Below are 23,937 nucleotides of genomic sequence, written 5' to 3' on the forward strand. Positions count from 1 at the left end.
ACTCAGGAATTGGTTCATGCCAGCATCAAGCACCCCCCCAGTGATGCCAATGTTTGAAGGAGGGTGGATGGGAAGCAAGCAGAGACATTACTATAGCGTAATTGATGAACACGGATGAACATATGAGCAGTTTCAAAATTTCAGCAGGATTCTGAGAAATTTTGGGATCTCAATAAATACTCTCATATCGACACCAGAACTCTTTGGCATGCATGATGCAAATTAAAACTTAATCAATATCTATGACGCATCTTTAAACAAGTGTCCCCATTCAAGTAAATGCAACAATATATTCAACACATAAAAGAATGGCTAAAAATATTAACTGCAGGCAGATCTCTACGTACTTGAGTTTTAAATTCATAAATAGATCGTAAAAAAATGAGATAATATAAAGTAGATACATTGTGATACTCTCCCCTGCTAATCTCTTTCTGATGCAAATCAAACTCAAAAGGAATAAAGATCTTTCACGAGTTATTCAGTTTTTCATAGACAAATTTGAATTGCTCAAACGATAAAAATCTTCAATAGAATGCCAGTAGCTTGAGAAACAATAGACCAATTAGATGGAGATGAATTTGACTTCAAACTATATAAGATTACAGTCAAAATCTGACAAAAACACGAGAGTTCTTGCCATAGATAGCCTACATCAAAATTTTCAATTACTGTGATCCTACCTCCTTTATGTTACAGCTCTGTCGAATTGTCCAGATGAGTTTTCTGGCCTTCACAACATCACCCAAGCTAAAAGTTGTCCAAAAAATAATTATTGTAGCTGTTACAGGATCTATTATCAAAATATACTACAAGAGGGACATCAACCGATTGACGAACAAGAAAGATGAAATAAACACCACTATGATCAAAAGGACCTCCTACAGCAGTAGTCTACATTACATTTTCACAAAAACAGCTCTTACGAGTGGATGCGTCCATAAAAGATGCAATTCCTGATAAAGCAATGAGCTCACAAGCATAAGTTGCTATGGCAAGGATTATTGGTCCCTCCATCTTGGACTTAGGATGGGAAAGAACCCTGAAGGGGATAATGGAAATAGGCCTGGAGAAGGTGGAGGTTGAGGACCTGGACCTAAAATCCCCGATTGTGCCATGGGAGAAAATGCAAAATTGGGTGTCAGCGGCAGAGGGAACTGAATCCCTGGTGAGTACAAAGGATATGGTGATCTCGGTGACCACAAATTCATGTAACCCGATGGGGATGGCAAGAGGAACTGAGAGATTGGGGAGGGTAAAAGGGCAGGGCCATTTGATTGCGGGGAAGGGAGATTAGGCATGGGTGGGGTAGGACCATTCACCCTAGGAGAAGGGAGAGCAGGCATGGGAGGATTAGGAAGTAAAGCAGTGGATGGTGGATAACCCTGAATTTGACCCGGAAATTGCAGTTGTGGTTGAGCTTGAGCTTGGTTACCCCTTTGACCTGGATCCATTATTGAATTCTGAAGATATCGCATGTAAGCCGAGATAGGAGACTCAGCTGTATTTGCCCAAATTGAGTCCCCAGGTGTCAGTGGCTGCAACGGTGTGGGTGATGGCTGTCCAAACTGACCATGTCTGACAAAGCTATTATTGTACACCATTGGTGGAGGAGCTATAGGAACCGGCATCGGAGGGGGAATGTGAGGCCGGTTGATGGGCGTTAATGGGGGAGGCCGAATTTTCTGCAGCCGCACACTCTGGGGTTTTGGCAGGTTGTTCGGAGGTCTGGGCAGAGGTTCTTGAGAAGGTGAACCAGTAAGCTGCTGAACAATATTTCGAAAGTCATTCTTGCTAATGTTGTAAACCTGCGGCTGGGGCTGCTGCCTGGCAGGATTATTTGCAAAATTTGGTTGGTGCAAGGGACTCTTCCTTATATTTTTCCCCATTTTGTTCACACCCAAATGATCATTATGCCTGTTCTTGGAGTTATCCATTTGGTAAATCTATATACCTAAAACCCACAATAACAAAGAAATACTGCCTTTTGTATTGTCACGCAAAGTCAAACCATTCATATGCTTCAAAGCAGCAGCCAGAAATTTAAACTGCAGCTCAAATGCTAGCAATTTTTCAGAGAACCCAACCTCAATTTCCAACCATTTCGGAAAATCAAATATTTAGTTTTTTTTTTCTGCGCCCACAAACCATTCAAGGCTTGGAAAGACCCAAAACCTTATAATTCAAGCTCAAAACAAGCTTGACTTGTTCACGGTGATGTAAGCACAGAACAAATCAACCCCACAAGAACAAATAGCAAACCCGATAAAGCTGAGAGAGTCAGAAGCATAAAACATACCCTTTTCTTTGCTCAGTCGAATCAACAAAACCCAGATTAAATCAGCTTCGGTAAGCCCAGGAATTCCTCAAATCCCAAGCTCAAATACTTGGGTTATACCAAATTAAGAACCTGAAATCTGCAACAAGACTCCACCCCCACAGAACCGAGAAGAAACCCCCCAAAATTATGACAAAAGGCGAGCAGCAAATATTCTCAAAGCTCAATTCCAGGTCACCCAACAAGAAATTATCTTCAGAGCGTACGAACTCGAAAAAGATAAATAGCAAACACAAAGAAAGCAAGTGATAAGGAAGAGAGAGGGGACAGGGATTGGAAAATTAAGTCTCGAGTAGTGGAACTCAGCACCAAGGAGCGTCCAACTGCATCTTCTTCTTGCTCTTCTCCTTTTCTCTCTCTAAAAGAATACGGAACCCTAGAGATCGAGTTGAACGGAGACTCATAATTCAAAAGTCAATGTTGAAACGAAACGAATGACCTGTAATTCATTCAGCTAAAAAAAAAAAAAAAAAAGAATGACTTGTAATTCTATTTGGGAGAGAAGAGAATGGAATGGATGGGGGACCTAACAGTGGGACCCGGCGGCGACGATAGGAATGCATAAGTTGATTCGTGACAAAACTCATTTCCGGGTATGGGCGTTTCCCAGGCCACAGAGAAACCAGATGGAGTGGTTAACCAAAACTCATTTTATTTTATTTTATTTTATTTTATTATTATAATTTTTTTAAATTTTATATAAAATATAATAAATAATTTAACTTTTTAAATTTCTATATAAAATTAATATTAAAAACTTATATTATAATAATATTTTATTTATTATTATTTAAAACATTTTATCTCATCTAATTTAAACTGTGTAACTAAATAATTTAAGACAGACGATATAGTTATATATAAACTTTATAATATTTATTATTAGGGCTGTTCATCCGGACCGAGTTTTACCCGAGCCGGACCAAAACCCGGATAACCGGGTTTCCGGATATGGTTTTCGGCCCAGATCAAATCCGGGTCGAAACAAAGATTTCTAAACCCAGGTTAACCGGGCCGGGTACCGGATTTTAAACTCGGAACCGGGTTTAAAACCCGGTACCCGTGTTTCTTCAAAAGATGAAAATGCAAGCACTCTGTCGCTTTCTCGCACGCTAACCTAATTTCTGAAGACGCCGCAGCTAGCACTCTCTCGCTTTCTCGCACGCTCTCAACCCACACCAAAGGTCCGAAACCGTAGCCTCTGCCGATCGAAGTTTCACACCGAAGGTCTTGCTTTTCATTCTGTCTTTAGGAATCTAGGATACGTGATTCTCATATTAATATTTGATGAATGTTTTGGGTTATTACCCATTTGATACTTCGTACTTCATTCTGTTGTTGAAGGATTACCGAGTGTTATAAAAGTACTCTGTAGATAGTTGTTTTTTAGTTGTTTATTTAACTATAAATTACTTTATTAAGGGATTTTTCTTCTTATATATTGCTTTTTTTTTCCTCTGTTTGGGTTTTCTAGAAATAGAGGTGAGTTCAATGATGCCAAGAACTATAAGTGTAATTCTGTTTGGTTTTTCCTCTGTTTGGGTTTTTTTTTTTTTCCTCTATTTGGGAAAATGACCTGTTTAAATAAGTGTAATTCTGTTGGTTTTGAGGATTTGTGAGAATTCGAAGTGGGTATTTTTTGGGAGCTGAAAAGCTATGGTGGGCTACATAGCATTGCATTGCATTTTTGATAAATCATAATAAACCAAACTTTTTTTTTTTTTGATAAATCATAATAAACCAAGCATTTGGAGGGTAAATCTGAAAGAGAGACTGTAACTATGTCCATCTTATCTGTATGCTTGTTAATCTTGTCTATATGAACTTAGCTTAAGGCATGAATTTCACTTTGGTTTCTTAATTCCAGTTGTGTAGAGAAAAAATAAACATTTCTAACTGAGAAATCCCTCACCTTGCACGTATACATGCATCCACAGTATCAGAGTCTGCCAGATTCTAATATATACATTAAATTATTATGTATATATTATGAACATTGAATACTACAGATTTCATATGTTGATGCTACTCTGATAATGATGAGTGTCGAAATCGACCTAAATAGCTGTCCTCTGTCCAATCTGTTGCTCATTTGTAAACCTAAAATCTCAAATTAACATGTATATATACCTATTATACAGAAATCAATTGTTTAAACAGAACCTTGTTCTCTTTTGTTTTTTCTCTCTTTTTTTATTTTTTTTTATTTTTTAATGGATATGTTTCAGCCAGTAATACAAAAGAAAGAACAAAATTTAGAACAGTACAGATTGGCCCTTGGATTTGTTTATATGATGTTCAGTTATTTGTTTGCTGTGTTTGATTTTTTATTCTACTGTGTTTGTTACTCAATAACAGATGGAAGAAGATTCTGTGAGTTGTAATGTTGGTACAACTCAAGGGGTTGGTAGTGACTCCTTTTCTCTTTCAGTTGATGTGGAGGAGCATGGGAATCTACCAACTTCTTCATCCACATATACACAACAGCCTACCCATTCCGTCCCACCTTTATCCAAAAAATTCAAGAAAACACCTAGTAACCAATCGGTGGTTTGGGAACATTTTAAGAAAGTGCTACCTCTTGACCCCAATAACCCAAAAGCTAAGTGCAATCATTGTGGTAAGCAGTATAGTTGCCACTATAGGAATGGCACTTCTTCTATGAATCACCACCTTTATAATGTATGTGAAAATTCCCCTCTTAGGATTAAAGGAGCTGGAAAAAGTAAATCCTCTAGTGGTAAAAGGGATGCGGAGGGAAGAGTATGTAGCCCACAAGGTGTAGTAAAGTATGACGCTGAAAAACTTAGGGTGTCAACCGCTAAGTTTTTTATTAGGTGTGAATTGCCTTTTAGGCTAGTGGAGCACTTGGGGCTTATTGAGTATGTGGCTGATTTAGAGCCTCGATTTTCATTGCCATCCCGACTCACTCTAAAAAAGGATTGTATTAAACTGTATAACGAAGAAAAGATACAGCTAAAGAAATTATTAGAGGGTCAAAGAATTTGTCTAACCACTGATACCTGGACATCGGTGCAAAACATGAACTACAAGTGCATTACTGCACATTTTATTGATTGCAATTGGAAATTGCATAAGAAAATAATAAAGTTTTGCCAAATTCCCAATCATAGGGGCGAAACTATTGGGAGGGTGTTAGACTTGGGGTTGCATGATTGGGAGATTAATAAGATTTTGACCATCACAGTTGATAACGCCTCTTCTAATGATGTTGCTGTTGATTACATGAGGAGGAGGATAAAGGATAGTGATTGTACCATATTGGGTGGTGAGTTCCTTCACATGCGGTGTGCTGCCCATATATTGAATTTGGTTGTTAATGACGGTTTGAGAGAGGTTAATCAATTAATATCAACGATTAGAGAAGCCGTCAAATATGTGAAGTCTTCACCTTCAAGGTTTTCCAAGTTCAAGGCTTGTGCAATAAAGGAAAATATTAGCGGGAGAATGCTTTGTTTGAATGTTTCCACTAGATGGAACTCCACATACTTGATGTTGAGCACCGCTATAAAACACAAATTAGCATTTGAACGTTATTATATGTATGTAGATAATGAATTCGTGAACCCCACTAGTGATGATTGGAAAAAAGCACAGATTTTTGTAGAGTTATTGAAAATATTTTATGATGTTACATTGAACATTTCTGGTTCTTTGTATGTGACAGCTAATGTATATTTCTAGGAATTGTGCACAATCGAAGATACATTAATTGATATGTGCATGAGTAATGATAGCATCACTAGGACCATGGGTACGAATATGAAAAATAAGTTTGAAAAGTATTGAGATAGCACAAATAAGTTTAACTTGATGATATATGTTGCATTTGTGCTTGATCCAAGATACAAAATGTTGTCAATGAGGTTTTGGTTGCGACGATGCAAAGGGGATGAGATGGGGGATAAGATAGAGTCCAAGGTTAAGCTCTTGTTAAGCCGCTTGATTGAGCAATATAACAAATTTCGTATGGCTATTGGGCGGAGTTCTAATGTGGCTCAAGAGAGGCCAAGCACTACTTCTACTTCTTCTAGTAGCTCGACTAAATTTGATAGTGAGTTAGAGAAATACCTTGAGGAGCAAGGGTTCATAGAGTTTAGATCAGAACTAGATAGGTATTTGTCGGAGGGATGTGCACCAAAATCACTCAATTTTGATATCTTGGATTGGTGGAGAGTTAATGCTGCCCATTATCATGTTCTTGCTGAGGTAGCACGTGATGTGTTAGCCACCCCCATTTCCACTGTTGCCTCGGAGTCCGCATTCAGCACTGAAGGACGCATCTTGGATCCTTTTAGGAGTTCATTGTCTCCAGAGACTGTCGAAGCCCTCATTTGCACTCAAAATTGGTTAAGGACCAAACCTGTCGACATCCAGGAGTTGGAAGAATACATAGAGTTGATGGACCTTGAAGGTAAGTTTGAAACTTGAAATATTTTTTTGATATCTATCTAACTTAATTTAATATATATCTAACTCTGTTTTTTTAATATTTTTTTAGATGATTATCTAGCTTTAGCTTCACAGCAGGCTGTTGTGAATCAGCCTTTCCAGTCATGTTGAAGAAAAACTAGAGTAAGTGAAACTTTTCTTTGTTCTGTTTCTGTTGCTTCACATTTTCTGGTATATACGTAGCTGTTAGTGTATGTATTATTATCATGCCTTTTTTCCCTTTGTTGATACATGTATAAACAATAAAGCTTCAACATGCAAAGATACTAGAAGTTCAAAGACCTGCTTTCCAACGAGAGGATTGATGCTCACTTGATAATGCATATTTTGATGGAACTATGTCACTGCAGGTATATGACCCATGACACTTGATGATCAGTCATGAAATTAAGGGGTCCCCCAACGACAGTTATTTCCCATTAACATTTAATGTACAACACATTTTCTTTTCTGGGAAATGATCTATCTGTTCGTTAATGTTACCTACTTATTAGAAACAGCCTTCGATCAATACCTATAGCGTAATCTGTTTGGCATTGGGTTATATTTGAAGTTGGTATTTTGCAGTTTGTAGTGTTTTGAGAATTATTGTTTCCAACCTTGGTGTAATTCTTTTGATTTTAAGAATAGAAGGATGTGAATGTGTAGGCGAATTATGGGTTACAGATGAGTTGGAGAATTATTTTCCAGTTGGTGAATGTAGTTTTGAATGTTAAGAGTTGTTGGATGTAATTTTTCTTGTGCATGTTTTGGGATACTTCTACAGATTTGATGAATGTAATTTTTCTTGTAATGTATTGCTTATGCTAGGTGCTGAAAGTGATTGAATACATTCTGTTTTACCTCTCCCACCATACCAAGATGGTTCGGGTGCTGGAACTCCACGTTTGTTGTTGCTTGTTAATTTTTCTTTTTTGAACAATAATAGTAGGTGCAAGATTCCAATACTTATAAGTTAAAACCAGCCGGCAAATGCCTTGTGATTTTATTTGATTCAGTGGAGTTGCTAATTTATAGTCTTAATCACATAATCTATAGCCACTGGAAAAAAAAAAAAAATCGGGTTCAACCCAAAATCTGGAATCCGGTTATTTCAAAACCCGGGTACATCCAGGTTTCAGACCGGGTCTGATCCAGATTAACCCGGGCCGGGTTTCAGCCCGGATTTGAGACCCGGGTGTACCCGGGTTCCCGGGTTAGAACCTGGATGAACAGTACTGTTTATTATATATTTAATATGAATATCAACGGTTATAAGTATTATTGGCCCGTTTTATTTTTTCACTTTAACTTTTTTAAATTTATAAGATCTTTATTTGCAAATTTCATACGAGTAAATACTTTTTGTTTAAACTTTTTTATCATGTTTTTTTTTTTATGAAAAATAAATATTATTTATTTATGAAATTGAACTTACAGCTATGACTTGAGATATATAAAAAAAATCTCATATTATAAGCTAACTATTCACTGTTGGGGCTTTACTAGTACATAAATTTTTTTATAATTGATATGGTTTAAACTTCTATAACTCTTTACAGATAAATCGTCTGAAAGACCACACTCTGTCTAAAGCAGAGATTTTAAACTCCACCTTTCATAAGAGCATAGGACTTTCACTCTATGGACAAAATATCCAAAAGACTTTCTTTTTTATTTTTACCTAAACAAAAAAAAAATAACAATAAATATAAAAAGATTACATGTGTATATCTGCATTTTAAGCTAGAAGAAAAGTAAAATATAAGAAACAAATAGACTGTAGCGACGCTTGAGGGACACGAGTCATGCTATGAGTCTAGCAGCCAGTCGAGTATGAAGAAACCGAGATCTCTATTCCCAGAAACACTGTGCGTGGGAACAGAAGAAGCTTCCCAGTGCGATGGAGTGCGATTCTCATGTGCTGCTTTGACCTGCACGTGTGACTGATCACGTGTCGCTTTGGTTAACAAAAGCCTTCAACCATATGAAAAGATTGGTGGCTTGGGCGTCTTGTAGTGGGGCGCTTGGATAAATAGTTTTATATGGTAATAGAGTAATATATGTATGGAAAATTTTATGCATATTATTATACACACTTAATAACAGTCTCATATGATCAGTGTTTTTTTAATTTAAATTTTAAATTTCAGAATTTAAAATTTTCATGATTTTTAATAGCTGACGCATTAGCATGTATAGTTATGTAAGTAAAATTATAAATATAAATAATATTTTCCTATGGTAATAAATTAAATGGTAATCACTCTAAACAAAAATGATAAAAGAATGACAATGACAAAATCTAAATAAGAAATAATATTTATAAATTCGCATTTATAAACTCAAAATAGCAAATTAAATCATTAATAAACAACCTAACATGTTCATACGGAAAACCAATCTTTTTGGATGAGTTTATGCTGACTTTTGTTAGTGATGTGATGCATAAACTCAAAACAACAAATGGTAATGCTTTCAAATGTGAAACCAACCCCAAAGGGATTATACTTATTTGCACCAATATCTCCATAATTTCCGCTGGTTAAAACTTAATAGTAGAGCCCACCAAATACGTTTGGGATTGGTAAAAGAGGAATGCTAGCACGAGCTCGGTCTCGAGAAGAATAATTTTTATATATTTTTAAATATTTTTTTTAAAAGTAAAAAATTCACAATATTATTAAAAATTATTTCCTTTAAAAAAAAAAACAAATCAGGACATAAATTCGGAATCCACGTTCAGTAGGTTTTGTATTTCTCTTGGTATAATAATGGAATCTTTTTTCTGTCTAGATTCATTTTGAGCTATAAAAATGTGAATGTATTTCTTTCACATTCTATTACATACAATCATTTTTGTGTATTTGTTACATATTTCATTAATGTGATTAACCAAATAAATTATTTTATATTAAAAAAAGTGATCAAATTAGTGGAGTGCGTAAGAAATACACAAAAGTGATTGAATATAGAATTTTTAATTTCTTAATAGAGAAAATCTATTTATAAACTTTATTTTTTACACACTCAGCACACCGCTGAGACTATACTAAATTTATAATAAATCTCACTATAAGTGATGTGTTAAACATACTAGCTTATGTGTAATAAAACTCTTCTTAATAAGAACGAAAATAGTGAAGTACTAGGCTATATAAATTTCAACGAGTGACCATAATGTCCATAAGGTTATTAAGTCCTTAGTCATATTTACGAGAGCCGTGTTGAATCCACCATTCTTTTTTCCCCACCGGCATCCTCCTTTCCTCTTCACATCCTCATGCCTAATAGTTTAAATCAAAGTTGAAAAAATAGGTGTTACATTGTATTTGTACCTTTACAATCCAACGACTGGAATAAATCAAATCCAACTTAGACTTTAATTTCTTGATGGAGACTACGTCAAATGGATGAGTTCTAAAGCAAAAGCCAAGAATTTCATTAAAGCTGTGTTTGGATAGTGAAGTGATCATCTGAGATCACTCAATTATTATTTAATATTTTATTATTAATTTTCATTACTTTTATTATTATTTATTACTATTCAATATCTCACTAGCCAAATATAGCCTAACACTTCGAGAATTCAATGCTTAAATTTTTCACCAGAAAACTGTTAGAAAAAAAAAAAAAAAAAAAAGGATTGCAACCAAGAATTATTCAAGAAAGCAAAATCACAACTTTATTAATTAAGTAATATATATATTGGATTACACTTTATACGAAAAATTATCTTTGTAAGTATGTCTGAACACGTATGTCACGCTAATGGCACGAAAACTGTGACTTTCACAAGCATCACAAATATAAAGACAATTTATCGTTCACCGAATCACCTTAACATGAAAAATTCTATATGCACTTGATATGTGCGTGAAGATAGTATAAAAAGTGTGACTTCCACAATAATAATTGCAAGTACATTATATATATATATATATGAGAGCATCCGCATTGGTATAACTTTGCATATATACATATTATATGTATATATATGTATATGTAAAGTTATATTTGCATAATATGAATCTAAATTTATCTATATTAGATTATGCATCTTTAAATATTTGCATAACTATGAACAGTACATTTACATATTTGAAAATTTACTATTCACTCTCTAAAATATATTTTACTCATTCTTTCTCTCTCCTCACACTCTCTTTCTACATATTTTACATTTACATATTTTACTAAATCACTCTCTAAAAAATATTTTAATCAAATATTTTATAAATTTGAAGATCAGACCCGACCCGTGCACCTCTTTCTTATAGGTTCGGAGTATATGTATTGAGTGCTAATAGAATTTTTTTAGATGCTAATTGCATGTATTAACCTAGTACATGGAATTACAAACTCTATTAAGAAAAAAGGCAAAAAAATAATAATAAAATGATAATATATATATATATATATATATTCTTTTTTTGTTGTCTCAAATATGCATAAGTTAACGTGGCAATTTTACTTGAATGGTAAAGTGAATTTTAAAAAAATGTGATTTTGCATATGCATAAATCAATATGGATGTTCTGAGTAATACTACATATAGTTATGAAGTGAACAAACGTCGTATAATTATTTTAAAAAAGAGTACAGTTTATTATTAAAAATATATATTTTTTATGTAAATCTTATATTTATTTATTTTTTAAAAAATAATTATACAACATTTGTACAATCTTATTATAACTATTATTTTTCATAGAGTGGTGGAGTAGTACCGCTAAGCCAAAATTAACTTCACATTTTTTTCAAATTTTTAATTTAAATTTTTTTATCATTTTTAAAAAATAAAAAATATATATTAATTTACCAAAAGTCACTCTTTTAATTATTAAATAAATTAAAAAAAAAAAAACATTAATGAGCAGTCGGTTAACTGACAAAGTAGTGTTTTTCTTTTACATAAGGGTGGGTTGGGCCTATAAGTTAGGCAGATGGCGGAGTGGCGCCTATTGCCTTAATTAGCAGCCAACGTGTGTTGAATCCAATCCCTTGCCCTCCGATAAGTGTTCATCACTTCATGCATTTTTCTAGGAACAAAAAATATTCTGCTGAAAAGGAATTTAATAAAAGTATCACTCCGTACGTACGTAGTTGAAGCCCGTGTATGGGCGGATGTTGCCTCTAAAGTCCACTTTTTTCTGTCTATGCTTTGAATGCTGATTGGACTTACCACTTTGCATAAAAAAATTACATTAATATACTTAAAATTATTTTTTTAATTATTAAATAAAAAAAAAATATTTTTTTCTTAAATGATACCCCCGAACGGCAAAGTGGCTTTTTCCTTATTCTTTTATCGAGCAAATGAGACCATCAATGCTTCGTAACTCATAATCCATGCAATACATAGCACGATGATGGTATGGGTTAAAGCATTTCGATCGGATATCTATAATTTTATTTTTATATAATTTAAAGATCAGTTTATAGTTTTGACTAAGTATATCTAAATATTTAAGATAGTGTGGAGCCATTATGAAAGAAAAATAATAAATGCTTTTAAAGTGTCAATCGTATTTTATTTATTTCTGTAATTAAAGTTTAGTTTGGTTTAATTTGACAGATCTTGAGAATCATCTTTATTACATTTTATCTCATCTCAATATTTAAATATTATTTAAATACAAATATTTTTTAATTTTAAAATTTTAGCTTTATTATCTAATAATTACCTAATTATCACAAATTTCTCAAACTTCCAAACAAAATATAATTCAACATTTTCAAATCTCAAAATAAAACTAATATTAAAAAAATTATATTTTAACAATATTTTAATTTTATAATTTTTTTATTCAATTTTTTCTTTCTTATTTTTGAAAATACCTTAAAAATATTAATTTAAACTATTTTATTATTATTTACAGATTCTCGTCTTATCTGTATAACCAAACGATGCCTAAAGCAAGTCTCTTGATTTTCTTTTAATGCCTCCTTTGTCTCTAGCTACTTTATTTATGGAAAAGCTCATAAACTTTATTTTGTTTGAAATGAGATAGCTCGTCGAGAGCTCCGACATATTTATGTTCCTAATTTACCTTTGTCACTCATATGCACACATCTGTACATTATCAACTTTTTGATTTTGGGGTTTTCAACTTTGGAGGATCTTTGATCTAAGATTCATTGCAATAAAAATGTTAAAAGACTATTCATGATTCAAGGTTTTAACTTTTTGAAAATTGTGATTTCTCGAACTCAATTGATTTTTAACATAAATACACGAGGTATTTTTCTCATTTTATTAATATTTATAGGTTAAAAAAAGTCATTGAATTTTTTTTTATGAAACCTTAAAGTCAATTGAAGGTTGAACTATTTGTATAATGTGATTGTACTAAAATAATTGTTTACCATGGAAATGATGTATCAAATAAGCGGGTTAGAATCTGAAACAACACGATTAATTAATTGTATTGATCGAGTTAATGTCAAATCGACTTGCATCTAATTAAGATGATCTTAATCCTATCATTTAGCCTAATTTGTTTTCACAACTCTTCTCATATAATAATTACAATTTTTTTTTTAAATTCTCACATCAAATAAAATAAACAATTTAACATTTTCAAATCTCAAAATAAAAATAACATTATAAAAATATATTCTAACGATATTTTGTTTAACTTTCTTCAATTTCAATTCATCTCATCTCATCTGTAAAAACAAACTACAAGATATTGAGATCATTCAAGCAAATCCTAGTTAGAGTGCATCTTCGAAAGATATTTGAGATTTATAAAAGTTCTTCTATGGGCAGGGAACTTCGCACAGGGATTGTGCAGGAACGAGTTTCCAATAAAAAAAAAAAAAGAAAATGAAAATGACCATTTGCCCAACATGAATGGAACTAGAAACTGGGAAGGCTGAAATGCAAAACACGACCAAAGACGAACTGCAACCCATTTCCTGCTTATAGAAGAATTGCAATTCATTTCCTTGCCATTCATGTCCGTCTCCCTCATTCACCTTCGTCTCAAAAACTACAACCCATTTCCGTGCAACCCAGATTTTTTGGATAGAACCTCTACCTTCACCAGTCGTCTACGTTGATGTTATCTCTCGTAGTTTTGGAACACTTCACCTCCTCCACCAGTCATCGACATCATCTGTGGTAAGTGGGTTCATTTCCCCCAAACATTGTAGCCTAGCCAAACATTGTAGCTTCCAAAGCACCAAACAACAACCCTCTGTTCTTTTCTTCACCCAAAACTAGATTTAAGAATCACCCAAAGTGGTCGAACGTCTCAGCTGACGTGAAACCAACCTCCACATTGTGAGCCTTCCTTCCACATAAAATCGATGCCATAGCCAGCCCAAGTTGTTCCACCACCACCCTATGTTAGGGGCAACTTAGGTGTCACAGAAATTGTTGTGCAACCACCTCCTTGTAGCTTCACTCCTTGCCATGCTCTTTAGCCGCGCCACTACTGTCGATCTAGTCTAGCTCGATCCTAATACCCCTGGACCATTGCACCCACTCAGATTGATGGCACTAATCTCCTCTCTCTCTCTCTCTCTCTCTCTCTCTCTCTCTCTCTCTCTCTCTCTCTCTCTCTCTCTCTCTGTAGCCACACACCAAAGCCGCCACCATTGACCTCCAGTTGCACCATCGTTGATCTTCACGTTTCATCGCCAACACCCTCACACCGCATCGGATCTCCACCAACATGCACGAAGACAGAAGTGGATGATCTCGGTCTAGCCATCCCATGGAGTGATCGTACAAGTTTAGGGACAGTGTGTGTCACATTATTCCCATGGAATGATCTTTTGGGTGCTTGTAATTGTGCAGAGCTTTTATGTTGTCGAAAACCTCAGGTTTCACATCTAATTAAGAAAACTATTTTGACATGTAGTTCATCTGTTCTTGTATTTTTATTTAGGTAATTTAGGAAAATATGACATTATCTGAGTTGTTGTCGAATATCAAATTGTAAAATCTGCAACTGCATTGCCACCACTATCCTACAATCAAACTTAAGATTTATAGAATAGGCCTTTTTGTAGTGAGCTGAACGGAGATTTTTATAAATTTAAGGTTGGGACACAAATTTTCAGGTCTTGGCTGCGCTTTTGAGATGGAGGACAAGGAGATGTGGATGTTAGGTTTCAAATGCAATATCGAGTCTAGAGAAGCTTTGAAGATGGATTTAAATGGAGGAGGGGGGATAAAGGAGGGAAGCCGAATGGATGTTCGTGCGAAATGCATTGTATCATTTTCCACGTAGACATTCGTGCGCAATTCCTGCCCCAAGTATCTGCATCCATCATTTTTCAATTTATAAATATAATTATAAAAAAAATATGATTACAAATACATTCGTCTTCACTTAATATATTAAACTAAACATTTTTCTTTTCAACTCTTGTACGGAAGGGAATGGAGAGAGAACAAAAAACACAGGCATATTTTAGAAACAAAATTTTGGGGTGCTTTTGAGATGGAGGACAAGGAGATGTGGATGTTAGGTTTCAAATGCAATATCGAGTCTAGAGAAGCTTTGAAGATGGATTTAAATGGAGGAGGGGGGATAAAGGAGGGAAGCCGAATGGATGTTCGTGCGAAATGCATTGTATCATTTTCCACGTAGACATTCGTGCGCAATTCCTGCCCCAAGTATCTGCATCCATCATTTTTCAATTTATAAATATAATTATAAAAAAAATATGATTACAAATACATTCGTCTTCACTTAATATATTAAACTAAACATTTTTCTTTTCAACTCTTGTACGGAAGGGAATGGAGAGAGAACAAAAAACACAGGCATATTTTAAAAACAAAATTTTGGGGTGAGAGAGGCTCGAACTCTCGACCTCAGGATTTCTCAGATAGCTATGAGACCTACGCGCTAGCCAACTGCGCCACCACCCCTTTTGTTATTTCAGCAATAAAATAATATAATGAACATTAAATATTCTTTCTAGAACGCTCGGCTGCCAGCCCAGATCCTGTCTCGGTAACATCGGCTTGAAAAGCACAACCCTGTCTTTCGCAAGAACAAGTCCAAACAGTCACCACTTCTGCTTCCTCTCCTCTCTCTGCAAATTCTTTTTTTTTTCCCTTACTTATTCGGACCCATTTCGTCAAAACAGATCTGATCTGCATTCCTAAAGGTACCTTTGTGCTCCCCCGCCCCCACTACTTTCCCTTCCTAATTCATGCTTTTAATCGTGCTTAATTTTCATGTCACACTGCCGCATTTTTTGCTTTGATCTTTATATTCTGTATTGTCTCTGTTTCTTTCATCCATTAATTCACTTCCCTCCCTTTTCTATCTTGCGGTCGAAATATGTATTTTCATTGCCTTTTGTTGTTCCATTAAAAACAAAACTTGCATGAATTCCAGCTATGGAAAATCTCAATTAAGTTCTTTCATGATTCTAAATAAAAAATTTTTTAACGTTGCTGTTGTTGTTTTCATTTTTAATCGCGGTGGTGGCTACAATGGTTGGGCTATTATTTTTTTTTAGGATTACTGTTTAGGGTTCTAGGTATGAAGGTCTAATTACTATTCCCTAATTAACAATGGGCTGTCTCAAGTTCTGCATGTGTATAGCAATACGTGAAGAACACAAATCGGAGATGAATGGGTGCTCTTAAATATAGAAAGGAACTAATCCCCCCTTTTTTGAGGGGTGGCGGGATTATGAAGATGGCTTGAAATTGAATGCTGGTGATGTTTAGATTGAGGGACTTCTTGACTAGGTAACTTATATAGGTGAGCTACTCATGTTGTTGAGTCGTTGATGAGCTCTTGGATCAATAACTTAGCTGTGATTTAAACTATTAATATTATAGATACCATAATATCATTAGTCCATGGATAATATTAAGCCCTAGTTAATACAGGTTCTATTTATACCATAATTTCCATTGAGATGGAATCGTTCATTCTGATTGTTAATTATGCTTTGCATGGATCATTGTTGGGGAAAAATCCAAAGTCATGACCGAAATGGAAAATCGTATTACGCCATCACTTTATTACGTCATTTTATGATATCACAAAATTGGCTGTGTTACAAGGGATGATAGACACATTTCAAATGCTAAAAGCAAATGAAACCGTTTTTTGGATGCGCCAATGAGCTTCATCTCAGATGGCACTTTCTTAGCCCTTGAGAATGGAGTGGAGAGTGAGGTCATAAATTCGAGGCCAACTCGGTGCGTTATCAGATTTTATATTTGTCATTATTTAAAATAAAATTCTCTCATTTCTGTGGGGTTCTGGAGCCCCAAGTGTCTTAGTTTGTATATTCCCAATCCAATGACGGCTAAGGTTTGTTTGGATGCTTAGAATATCTCAAAATTTTGTGGATAATAATGAAATAATTTATTAATAGTAGTGAAATAGTTTGTGTTAAGATGTTATATTGGGTTTTGGGCAAGAAGAGAGAAAAAGTTGAATAAAAATATTATAAAGTTAAAAAATTGTTTGAATATTTTTTTTAAAAATTGATTCAGTTGTATTTTTTATGTGTTTTGTTTGGAAGTTTGGGAAAACTGTATTGGGTTTTGTGTTTGGATAATGATTTGGTAATGATTAATAAAAAAGTTGAAGATTTGAAATTGTAAAGTGTTGTGTTTGAGTGATATTTGGGAAAGCAATTATGAGAAGTTTTTAGAATATCTGAGAATATCTCATTACCCAAACAAGGCCTAAGTCTAATTGTTGGATTACTTTTCTTGAAGGGACTACAACAATTTCAGTAGTGCAAAGTGTAGTCCATTTCCGATCATTAAATTGCTACTCAATCTCATACCATTGCGATAAGTAATTAATTAACTTATGCATAACATTGACTGGTGATGATAAAAAAAGAAAATGAAGTTCTCTAGTGCCCTGGCTTCTTGGTCTCCATTATTAGCTTCCATAAATTCAAGCACAAGTAAAAAGGATTTTGCTGAACACGTTGTGGAGATAAATGTTATGGTCATTTTTTAGCCTTTTCGGATCATGCGAGTTATGTTACTTTATTCAATGTCTATTTTTTGTTTTGGTGCTTATTAATTGAAGTTGATCCCAGATCATTTATACTTGCTATACTGCTTTACTTATAAAAAAAAAAAAAAATATTCATCCTTGTTATGGTATCTGGATGATGTGATCTTTTTTGTTAAGAGATTAGATGGTTGACAGAGTGTGATGTGATGCAGTCACCAAATGGGCATTGCGGGGACTGGAAAAGCTAACTCTCATTGGTAAGAAATATGAAGTGTTTTTCATCAGATTGGAAACGATACGAGGATTGATTGATTTGCTTCATTTTAGTTAGTTTCTTAATGCAGATGCTAACCTCTATCCAAAATGGAAAATGGAAAAAATATGAATGCCACCGGAACACAAGATAGCTTTATGATGAAGCCCCATGACCAAAGACAGCGCACTAGAGGCCACCTTGATGTTATCACTCGTCGCATGAAGAACCGAGAACGGCAACGTAGGTATAGGGCTCGGAAGCGGCTTGAAGCAGAGAGTAAGAAGTCTTGTGTTATAAATGAGTCAGCTCCACCACAAGTAGATTTACAACAAAACAAGATCCATAACCCTTGTATGACCCGTGTGCATTGTAAACGAGATTGGAAAAAGGACGCAAGAAGGGCTCATACTTCTAAGGATCAAGATGTCATACCTAATGGCACTGTTAAATTAACTAGTGAAAATCAGACGCCAAGCTTGGCATCTGGAATCAAGGCAGAACCATCATTTGAAAGGGGTTATTCTGAGATTTCTCATAGCATGGTCAATTCTGAAATGCATAGAACTATCAGTGGTCGAAGAGATTGGAAAGGAGATGCAAGAAAGAAAAAGTGCTAGTGGTTACCAACCTGTAGGGTGCAACATCATACAATTAGAGTGTCAGATAACTCCTTATTATGATGTTTCAGACCGTTCTGAAGTTTTAGTGGCTCAAAAAACTTGTGATGTTATTATGCTAACTGAAGAAGTTGTTTGTGGGAAAAGTTTTTGTTCACAGTTTTTTTTTTTTATTACCTTTTCAAAACCTTTGATGTTGCAGATGAAGGGCATTCAGAATATGCCAAGAAAAGTTACCATTAGGTTACTGCCAGGTTCTGACGGTGGGAGAATCCCGCTTTAGTTTGAAAGGCTGGTATCATATGGTCAAGAATGATCAGAATGTATGACGTAATTCATGTAAGATCAATAAACATGAATCGTGAATATATGAAAATAGTGTCTTGTTACTGCATTAAAGGCCAAGTAAATTACGTTTCCATGTCATATTTGTTGAGCATCTGAATTCATATCTTTGAATTTGTTTATGGTCAATTATTTTGATAACTCATAGGTGTATAACCGTTGTGTGGACTTTGTACTACTTCCATTTAAAATGTTAATTGTTAAAATAAGTTGCTTTGGAACTCTCTAAATAGTTAGGTCTTGTGAAAGAGCAAGGTGCTTTCTGCGTTTCCCTTTGAGTGGATATCCTTTGATCATCTTCTTTGTTTTTTAATGATTTATTCATTTAGTTATTTGTATTATTTTTTGCAGGAGTAATTTATTTTTGAGTAATATTATGTATAGTCATAGAGTATGTACAATCATTTTGAAAAAGAGCTGGATCTATTATTAAAAAATTAATTTTTTTAATATAAATTTTATATTTATTTATTTTTTTTTAAATTACATAATATTTACATATTTATGATTATAAATATAATTTCTCTTTAATTTTACCTGCAATACTATCTCCTCGTCATTGATGGCCACTCTTTAAGCATTTATCATCTGTTCTCTTGTCAAAAAGGGAATAAATCATCTTGTGTTTCTGTAACAGTACGACGCCATCCCTTGACGTATTATCGGCCAACCAACTGGTATCTGGCAGAATGATGACGTGTACAGCAGCTGCAGATAATATTAATATTGGTTTTAAACGTAAGTTCAGTATGTATCACTGGCAAATCCTGAGTTTTATTATCTTAGGGGTATACCCCATAAAAGCAACTGTACATTCAAGAGGATTTGGAGTCAGAACCCTATTCCTATACAACACCAAAGAGCAACGGCAGGTGATAGTCAAACCAAAACCATTACATGACTACAGTTAAGCATGGTAACAGTTCTAAGCATGAAGAATACTAATGGAAAGAGCATCATTATAGCCATGAAACCATTTCTATGGTTACCTGGATACATAAATACTGTTTTTCCCACAACAACATGACATCCTACATAAACATTGATTAGCTTGACTGCACTAGTACTGCACAATTCATTTATACAAACATGGTGATCATATCTCAAACGGTGCAGCGTCTTGCCACTTTCTTTCTTTCTTTTTCTGGGATGAAGGCGCGAAAATTCTTGACCACTTCTTGCAGAAGACACTACGCAAGATTTTTCAACTAAAATATAAATAGCAATGGATTTAGAAATGATTGATCGAGTACAACTAATTACACCCGAGAATATTTTGGAATACAGGACCTAACTGAAACGTCATTTTCATAACCACATTGATGATCCCATCCACCCTTAGATTTGACTTCAATTAGTGCATCTGTACGTTGAAACACAATACCAAAAATAATAAAAACGACACAAATTAACAGAAAAGAGGGATAAGCAAAAGAAAGTTGTTACCATGCATGCATGTGTCAATATTTTCTCCCTTTTTTCTCTCCCCCATGTGCCAAATCCTCCAAGCTCCAATCCCTTCTCATCCCACAGCTCCTCACCAACCGGGGCTCTGTGCCGCCTCCAAATCCAACAACTCCTTCACTACAAGTCCGACGATGACCCAGCCTTACCTTCTTCTCTCCCGGCTTTACAAATCCACTTCTCATATTCTCGTAGGAGAACAGATGAATGTTCCCTGTCGAGAACAGATCCACCTTTACACAACAACATTCTCCTGATCGGTCAAATTCTGTCTCAGACTCCGATGTATTACTCTCCTTATACTTGCATGTAAGGCAATTTAGGTTCATGGCTATATATATATATATATATAAGTATGTATGTATCCCAGGGTTGTTGTCGATGGGGAAGGAAGCTGGGAGGAGCTGGGGGATGAGGTCAAGTTCTAGGCTCGAGCTAGGTTGAAGCTTTCAAGGCATGAAACGGGAAGAAGAAGACAACAGGAGAAGAGAGATTGGAATACAAAGATGTTAGGTACGAAATTGGTTTTGGTTGTTAGGATCATGGAAAAATGACAACCGGAAAGACAGCTTAACCAGATCTAATTTTGGCTTTCAACAACTTGCAGTGCCATAGACCAATCCAATGGTATAAGATACGAATTTTAGGGTGCTATGTTTCTAAGAAGTCTTAATTTGGGGTTCATATATTAATATAGGATTGAAGAGTCATGTTTATCCAAATCAAATAAAGAAAAGAAAAGAAAAGGCTGATAAAAAAAAAATAAAGATAGATAATAAAAAAGATTTTCAATCATAATAATATGGTCTTAAAAAGCATTTTGCTGCAAATATAGTAATTTTGAAGTAATTTGCTAACACAACCAAATACAACTTCGTTGTAAGAACGGAAGCCTTTTCCCGGCAAGCTCCATGCCAAAAAAAGCATTGATTCCATCTGGTTGGCTACAAATAGAACCCAGCAAACCTGGAACAATTAGTTTTAGTTCATAAATTATTTTTAGTTCCCACAATCGCCGCTTGATATTTTAACATACGGCCAGTAGTTCTACAATTTCTACATACTTGCACATAGGAAATTTTATCATTGTTTTTGGGGTTTTGGCTAACACAACCAAATCAACTGCAATATATCGTGAATTGACCTAGCTCAATACACTAGAGTTGTATAAGATCAGACCTTGAACATTGATATCTTACATTTTTCAGAGAAAGATTGAAATTTGTTACTAATGAATTAACTATCCTCTAGGAGACGTTTCAATGCCCAATCTGCTACATATAGCAAAAGAAGAATTTGGGTAGGATCCTATAGTACGCTTGTAGTCTCCTTACAGTTACACTGCAACAAGCTACTTCATATGAGGTTATTCGATCCATTGGGCCAATATATAAAATTCATTATTGGAGTTTTTTGTGTTTCACATTTATATTATTACAGTAAGTTCGTATAAAACATGTCAGTAATCCATAAGCCTAAATTTTTTTGTTGTGGCAATCCATGTTATGATAGATTTTTATTTCTTGAACTTTTATCGTACTTTACTTTCGCAGGGCCATCAACAACCTTTCGAGTATAACAATATGGAATTTCTAATAATACCAACAATGTCTTGTCTTTACAATAGGGGGTGGGCTCCAACTCCGACAAAGTCGGAATGCACACCTCCAACCTCCGACTCCGACTGAGGAAGGAGGTTCAAATATCCTTCGACTTTGACTTCGACTGGAGTTAGAGTTTGACTCTGACCGGAATTTGGAGCTCGGAGCTTCGATCGGAGTGAAGTGGGCTTTATCCCATTCAGATTGGGCCTGGGCCCACAGCCCAATATCAAAGGCCCAATATGAAATTAATCATTGTTTAAAAATCTTAAAAAAAGATAAAATAATGTAAAAAAATAATTAAAAATTCTAAATTACCATGTGCAATGACTCAATCACGTACAATACAAAAATAGGTGATTTAATGTTTGCAAAGTGCAAACAATAAATTTAAATTATCAACTATAAGTTCGCAATAAAGTTAAATTTATAGCACCAAAATATAAATAATAATTTAGATTTGATTTAAATAGTCCAATCTCGCATCAGTCACAGTCAATAAATTTGAGTTGATGACTCGATAGTGATCACTGATTTCCTTCATGAAGTTTTATTGATCAGATGCACTATTATTTCTTTAGTCATTTAACTATAGACTTCTAAACTATTAGCCAAGTGATATATGACATAAATAGAACACATTTACATTATGAACTCACCTCTACCTCTAACTCTAACGAGTTTTGCATAATGGTATTGGGTTTCTCACCAATAAAGGAGTTAGGGGGTGCTCCATCCAAACGGTGCTTCTATCTCAATCATTCATAATTAGTCTACAGTTCACAGATAGGTCTATAAAATTATATAAATCATAAATTAAATAATGAAAACATTAAAATTATGTAAATAATCATTTAAAATCATAAAATTACCTAACTCAAGCCTATCGCTCTTGGCATCAACAATATCTACTCCAATGGCATTTGAACTTAACCAGTTTTGTGTGCAAACGAGGGCCTTGATGGTGGTTGAAGACAATGAACTCTAATAAGCATCCAAGACACGACCTCTAGTACTAAAAGCCGAATCAGAGGCAACCGTAATTAAAAGAATGACTAGTACATCCGTGGCTATTTGGGAAAGAATTGGAAACTTGCTATAATTCACCTCCCACCAAGTTAATATCCAAAATGTTTCACTAGGTGCCCCGAAATCTTCCATAAAGTAAATGACTTACACTACATAATATTCCTCGATGCACGGTTTTGATGATACCGTCATAGCTGCAATAAATTTAAACTCTGTGCATGTGTGTCATCCTAGGAAGACGTTGAGCCGGTCGGGCATGAGAAGCTATCACCTTCGGTTGAAAACTGACTACAATTGTTGTAATGACTATATAAATCATCAATATCATATTTAAGTGATTTAATAAACTAATCAGCATCCTTATCACTGAAGATGTCCCTATTCCAATATTTTACAATCGCCAACTTATATCAGGGGTCAAGGATCGTAACTACAAATAATAATCTATTTATCTTCTCCACATCCCCCAATATTTATTATATTTGTATTTCATTCTCATAATCATTACATTAACAACCCAAACTGTTAGCACAAATCTATTGCAAGTGGTCATAAAGCCCCGAGATATCCTCGAAGTACATGTTCATAATATGTCATAAAATAACTTCAAAAATTGAAAAAAAATACCTGACATTGGCCCAATCAACTGTGTTCGGCATACCGAGCCCACTTCTTTCCCAATTGACTTCAACAAAGTATATCTCATACCCCTATCCTCGGCCTCTATTTGCTCAAATGCTGTTTGGGACTTCTACACTACAACCAACATCATGTAGGTAGAGTTCCATTAAGTCAAAACATCCAATTGCAACATACTGGAAGACAGGATCTCAAGTTGTTTGGTTACTGTCTTAAACTGGTGTAACCA

At 34.6% G+C, this 23,937-nt stretch overlaps 1 protein-coding gene, 2 long non-coding RNA genes and 1 other non-coding gene across 4 annotated transcripts; 1 reads left to right on the forward strand and 3 right to left on the reverse strand.

The window, feature by feature from the left end:
* Positions 1 to 570: 570 nt before the first annotated feature.
* Positions 571 to 2,789, reverse strand: LOC122281894 (protein HAIKU1-like). The gene has a single exon (XM_043093757.1). The coding sequence runs from the start codon at positions 1,935 to 1,937 to the stop codon at positions 1,002 to 1,004; it is 936 nt and encodes a 311-aa protein (XP_042949691.1). The 5' UTR covers positions 1,938 to 2,789; the 3' UTR covers positions 571 to 1,001.
* A 12,808-nt stretch (positions 2,790 to 15,597) lies between these two features.
* TRNAM-CAU lies at positions 15,598 to 15,683 on the reverse strand. Its single transcript is given in 2 exon segments — positions 15,598 to 15,633; positions 15,646 to 15,683. It is a non-coding gene; the product is annotated as a tRNA-Met (tRNA).
* Positions 15,684 to 18,625: 2,942 nt separating this feature from the next.
* On the forward strand, positions 18,626 to 19,799 carry LOC122282635. Its single transcript, XR_006230430.1, has 2 exons — positions 18,626 to 18,969; positions 19,613 to 19,799. It is a non-coding gene; the product is annotated as an uncharacterized LOC122282635 (long non-coding RNA).
* On the reverse strand, positions 19,728 to 21,086 carry LOC122282634. Its single transcript, XR_006230429.1, has 2 exons — positions 20,422 to 21,086; positions 19,728 to 20,338 (listed from the first exon to the last, which is right to left on the reverse strand). It is a non-coding gene; the product is annotated as an uncharacterized LOC122282634 (long non-coding RNA).
* Between the last annotated feature and the right edge of the window lie 2,851 nt (positions 21,087 to 23,937).

The sequence above is a fragment of the Carya illinoinensis genome, chromosome 11 (genome assembly GCF_018687715.1).
Source record: "Carya illinoinensis cultivar Pawnee chromosome 11, C.illinoinensisPawnee_v1, whole genome shotgun sequence".
Classification (NCBI taxonomy): Eukaryota; Viridiplantae; Streptophyta; class Magnoliopsida; order Fagales; family Juglandaceae; genus Carya; species Carya illinoinensis.

Excerpts from the sequence above, each read along its gene's own strand:
- LOC122281894 (XM_043093757.1), bottom strand. The coding sequence starts at position 1,937 with ATGGATAACTCCAAGAACAGGCATAATGATCATTTGGGTGTGAACAAA.